The sequence below is a fragment of the Phaenicophaeus curvirostris genome, unplaced genomic scaffold (genome assembly GCF_032191515.1).
Source record: "Phaenicophaeus curvirostris isolate KB17595 unplaced genomic scaffold, BPBGC_Pcur_1.0 scaffold_55, whole genome shotgun sequence".
Classification (NCBI taxonomy): domain Eukaryota; kingdom Metazoa; phylum Chordata; class Aves; order Cuculiformes; family Cuculidae; genus Phaenicophaeus; species Phaenicophaeus curvirostris.
Genome location: NW_027206677.1, coordinates 885091 through 890723, shown reverse-complemented (window position 1 = coordinate 890723; position 5633 = coordinate 885091). Strand labels below are relative to the sequence as shown.

General features: G+C 51.2%; 1 protein-coding gene across 1 annotated transcript; it reads left to right on the top strand.

Annotated features, from left to right (window-relative positions):
* Positions 1–782: 782 nt before the first annotated feature.
* Positions 783–1739, top strand: LOC138734071 (olfactory receptor 14A16-like). The gene has a single exon (XM_069881630.1). It carries the CDS (start codon positions 783–785, stop codon positions 1737–1739), a length of 957 nt encoding a protein of 318 aa, XP_069737731.1.
* Positions 1740–5633: the final 3894 nt, after the last annotated feature.

Here is a 5633-nt window from a genome sequence, read left to right as displayed (position 1 = left end):
AGCTGGGCAAGGGGAACGCTGTCTGCGTGCCCGGCTGCCTCTGTCCTGGCCTCTCGCAGCCAGACTCTCACTTCTTTTCTCCCCGTTTCTCCCCTTAACTCCGTTTTGCTGTTGCTCTGTTTTTCTCACTACCAGGCACTCTGGGGATCGGAATTACAGCAGTGGAGTCAGGCACTACTCTTCTGATTCTCCCATGCAGGTGGGTTCATGGGAATGGAGAGTCCAAGCTTTCATCTCACCTGTGGGGCTGTGGGCAGCGCAGACAGTGTCATTCCCCAGGGAATAAGCTGACTGTCCCTTACTGTGAGATATCATCATTACGACACTAAGATTCCTCCTTGATGTGTCCTTCCAAGCTGTGAGCTTCCCTCAACGATGCCTGTCCTGTCACATCTTGGTTTTAGCTGAAAGCCACACAGAGAAGCGCAGAGATGCAATGAGAGAGAAAATGCTGGTTTGTTTCTGAAAAGAGCCGTGTGTGTCCTGGGCTGAAAGTGGGGGCCGAGACTTTAGGAATGGGTGAGATATTGAGTGGTGTGAGGTGGATCCCTCTGCTGAGCTGACTCCTTACAGGCAGCAGGCAGAGGACCTGCTCCTCTGGCACATTCAGCGGACACCAATAAGGGTTCAAGGCACGGAGCTGAAGGAAGGGCTGAGAGAAATGGAAAAGCAATGGCAAGTGTTCTGTGTGAGAAATGGCTTTGATTTTACTCAAAGAAGTCCCCCCTAACTTATTACTGTAATTTTCTTGTTGTTCAGTGCTTCACACCCAGGGGCAGCAGATGTCCAACAGCAGCTCCATCACCCAGTTCCTCCTCCTGGCATTCGCAGACACACGGGAGCTGCAGCTCCTGCACTTCTGGCTCTTCCTGGGCATCTACCTGGCTGCCCTCCTGGGCAACGGCCTCATCATCATCACCATCGACTGCGACCACCACCTCCACACCCCCATGTACTTCTTCCTCCTCAACCTCGCCCTCCTCGACATGGGCTCCATCTCCAACACTGTCCCAAAATCCTCGGCAAATTCCCTCTGGGACACCAGGGCCATCTCCTACACAGGATGTGTCGCCCAGGTCTTCTTTGTGTTGTTCTTTTTTGGTGCAGAATATTCTCTTCTGACTGTCATGTCCTATGACCGCTACGTTGCCATCTGCAACCCCCTGCACTACGGGACCCTCCTGGGCAGCAGAGCTTGTGTCCACATGGCAGCAGCTGCCTGGGGCGCTGGGTTTCTCACTGCTCTGCTGCACACGGCCAATACATTTTCCCTGCCCCTCTGCCAGGGCAATGCCGTGGAACAGTTCTTCTGTGAAATCCCCCACATCCTCAAGCTGTCCTGCTCACACTCTGACCTCAGGGAAGATGGGCTTGTTAGGTTTACGGCCTGTTTAGCTTTTGGCTGTTTTGTTTTCATTGTGGTGTCCTATGTGCAGATCTTCAGGGCTGTGCTGAGGATCCCCTCGGAGCACGGACAGCACAAAGCCTTTTCCATGTGTCTCCCTCACCTGGCTGTGTTCTCCCTGTTCTTCAGCACTGACATGATTGCCTATCTGAAGCCGCCCTCTATCTCTTCTCCATCTCTGAACCTTGTGGTGTCATTTCTGTACTCTGTGTTGCCTCCAGCACTGAACCCCCTCATCTACAGCTTGAGGAACCAGCAGCTCAAGGATGCAGTGAGGAAACTGATAACTGCATGGTTCTCAGAAGCAATGAACTGCTCATCACCTTTTGCATAGCAGTTATCATGCAACTCATGGCAGGCCCAGAGTGGCTTCTCTATTTGGTGGTGGTGGTGCTGGTTTTCAATTGGAATAATGTCATCATTCTTTTGTCAGTGTTCTCTCTTGTTCTCTTTTCTTGCTGATTGTTTGAGTAGATGAGGAGCTGTGTTCTCTGTGGTTTTAAACTAAATAAAGAGATATTCAACAACTTTTTTTCCTGATATCTCTCCTCAAAGGTCTCTCAGGAATAGTTCCTCTGTTCATGGGTGGAAAAGAGTCTTGGCACGGCAGCACTGCCAGGCACCAGTGCTTGGTCTCCCAGAGCTGTTCTCTCTCCACTCCCACGCTCTCCTCCTCACCCCTTGCCTTGCTGTCAGGCCTGAGGGCTCTGAGCTTGGTCACAGCCGTGCTGCGTGGCAGTGCTGTGCCCGCAGGCAGGGACAGGCAGTGGGCACTGGTGGGACACAACAGCCTTTCCATGAAGAGAGGGGATCTCCTAGGGCAGCGCCTGAAGGCTTAGGCCTTTTTCCCAAGGATTCTCTTAGGACCATTTCCAAGGAATTGCCCCCAGATGGAAGCCCCAGTGTGCAGATAAACAGTGTGGCCGTGCAGGGTTGGGATGGGCTACTACAACCAGGCTTCCCATGAGAGACCTGAAGGAGCAGCCGGGCAGGGTCTGGTCTGTGCCCATGTGCGTTGGACACCCTGCGGAATCTGCCTCAGGGCAATCGTCCTGGAGTCGCCCCTCACAACCATCATTGCCAGCACTGGTCTCTCACCCCAGCTTGCGGGAGGTGAGATGAACCCTAGTGAGACCAGACTTGAGACCAAGTGTTCCTTGGGTTCCAGGAGGGCCTTTAGGAATCATAGTTCCTCGAGGTCACTTCCCTTTGAGAGTAAAATCCCATGGGAATCACCTGGACGTGGCACTGGGATCTGCTTCCCTGAACTGAGCTCCCTGTGCCCATTCCCCACGGTTTGGTTCATCTCAGAGAAACGCAGATCGGGGTGACACACTGCAGGGCTGAGGTGCCTCCCATCCTCTGGGAGTGACAACCAGGAGCCAGAGAGACACTATGACTCCTGAAGTGCCTCTGGGTGTGAAAGGGAAAGCCCTTGTCAGTGAAGATCCCTGGGTGCATTAGGGGTGCACGAGGCCAGCTCAGACGTGGACTCCTGACAGAACCCTGGGATTTCTGTGTGTGGCTCCAGGAACAAACCCCACTGGCCCAGGGAGATCCATCTCAGCTGCCTTGGACAGGCCCAGGGCAAATGATCCTGTCTGCTGCGTCACCTTGGTCCATGATCCTGGATTGTGCCTTCAAGGACACCAGAGCAATTGGAGATGCTCTGGGTTCCTTGGAAAAGGCAGATGTCACATCCATCTCCAGAAAAAGTAGGAATGACAATGGGAAGAATTACAGGCAGGTCAGGACACTCCCGACGCTAGGAAGGGGATGGCACACAACCTGCAACCCTTTCCAGGCCCTTGAAGGACAAGAAAGTTGTTTCTAAACCAAAATGGGCAGGGAAAGAATGGCATGTTTTGTACATGTAATCATGCAGGGCCTTAGACATGGTCTGCTGTGGTGTCCTCAGAGCCAGAGTGGGGCTGTCTGGGCTGAAGAAGCGACCCTGGCTGGCAAGTGGCCTGAACAATCAAGCCCAAATGTCATCAGTGGTACAAAGTCCTCCATGCAGCCAGTGACTTGTGGCCTCCCCCAGTGACCAGCGCTTGAGTCAGCATTGTCAAATGTCTTTATTACCACCCTGTCTGATGTGAAGGAGCACACTCTTCTTTCCTTGTCCAGCTGCAGGGCTTCAGCCCCAATGGGCAGCAATGGCCTCAGCCAGGGGCACAGGCAGGAGGAGCTGGAGCTGTTCCTGTGGGAGACAGAGCTGGGACATGGTCACAGACGTCAAGACAGATGATCTTCAAGGACAACATCCTCCAGGATGAGCAAGGGTCCAGACAAACTCAGTATCAACTTGAAAAGCCATTCATGGGCCCCATGATGAGTGTTTGCTGCTTCTGGAACAGTTAAAAAAGAAAGAAAAAAAGACACAATGGCCACTGCTGGGTTTAGGAAGAGGAGGTGTAGAGAGACTTGAGATTCCCTGTGTCCTCTCTGCCCCTGTCTTCACCATCAAGGTCTCCCAGTCCTCTGTGACTCAGGGCAGGACTCTGGAGATCAGCCAGTGGTGGGTGGGGATTCTATGATTCTATGATTCTAACTCTTCTGCGACCCGACCATTCTATGACCCAACCCTACTTTTAACTGACCCTCCTATGACCTGACTCCTCTGTGACTCCTCTATGACCCAATGCTTGTATGAGACATCTCTTCTACGACCCAAAACTTCTTTAATTTGAATTTTGTACGACCCATGAGCCTTCTGTGACCCAAGACTTCCGTACACTTTCCAAATCAAACATTTTGAGGGCCTGACTCTTCTATTAACCCCGTCTTTTAAGACTCCTCTATGACCTGACTCTTCCAAGACACGAGACTTATCTGAACCAAGCCGCCGATGACCCAACCCAACTCTTTGATCCTTCTAGGACTTTCTGTGACCTGACTTCTATATGACTCTTCTGTGACCCAACTCCTGTATGACTTCAATATTCTATGACCCAACCATTCTATGACCCGACATGGCTATGAACTGACACTTCTACGATCTCACCCTCCTATAAATCTTCTGTGAGCCTTCAGTGAACAGATGCTTCGATGACTCTTCTAGGACCTGACCCTTCTCTGAACTGACCCCTCTATCACCAAACCCTTCTAAAACCTGCATAAATCTCACACTTCTACAACTCCACTCTTGCATGACCCAAATATTCTATGACGCTTTCAAGACCTTTATCTTCTATGACCCCACATTTCTGTGAATCTTTTAGGAGTGAGCTCCTCTACTACTCCCCTATGACCTAACTGTTCTGTGACGTGACTCTTGTCACACCCAAGTTTTCTGTCATTCTATTTTGAACCAACACTTTTATGACCCAACCTTTCTAGGACCCAAGTCTTCTACAACCGCATCAAGCTGTGTGAGAGCCTTGGCTCCTCCCATAACCCTCCAGCCCTCTTTTTGGGATTACAAACAAGAATTGTTCCCAATTTGATTCAGCAATGTGAGAATGTTCATGACACCAGTGTCATTGTAGCCAAAGCCAGATCCGCCTGCCCAGGGCCTGGGGGTCAGGGCTTGGCCTTTCTGTTTCATCCAGCAAACCCAGGCTTTTCTCAGCATCACAGCTGCCCGCACTGAGCCTTTGCCTTCCTGCAATCATGGCCTCTAATTCTCAGCACTAACAAGTCCCTGGGGACACTTTCTTAGAAACAATCCTCACTGAGACCAATTAATACTTCAACTTCCTCTGAGTTGTGTTTTTACTTCTTGCGAGCTCTCCTCTATCTCCTCTCAGCACCTGAGGTCCTGGGATTCATCAGCAAATTCACCCTGGGTCTCATTAAAATACAGAAAGCCTTAACAAGCTCTTTCTCTTCCTTTTGTTTCCTTCAGGTCTTCAAGCCTTGTCTATCTCCCTGGAGTCATTTCCCAGTGTGCTTAAAGAGAAACATTTCAAAGTGCAGGTCAAAGAGGTCAGGGCAGCACGTAAAAGCATCCCTTGAGGTCTGACCCTGCATGGACAGCCTTGCTCCTCACCTCCCCCAGCCCCACCATTTCTGGCAGGGACCACATGGGACTTGCATCCCTTTTCCTTATGTCCCTTTCCATTTCCATTCTGACAGCTTGGGGAAATGAGATCATTCCCTGTCACATTCCTGGTGGCACAACCTCCCGTCTTCCTCCTCCCTAGTGATTCTCCTGCCCAGGTAATGCAGTAACATTGAAGGAAAGAAGTGTCTCTCCCAGCTGAGGGAGGGAACATCCCCCTGG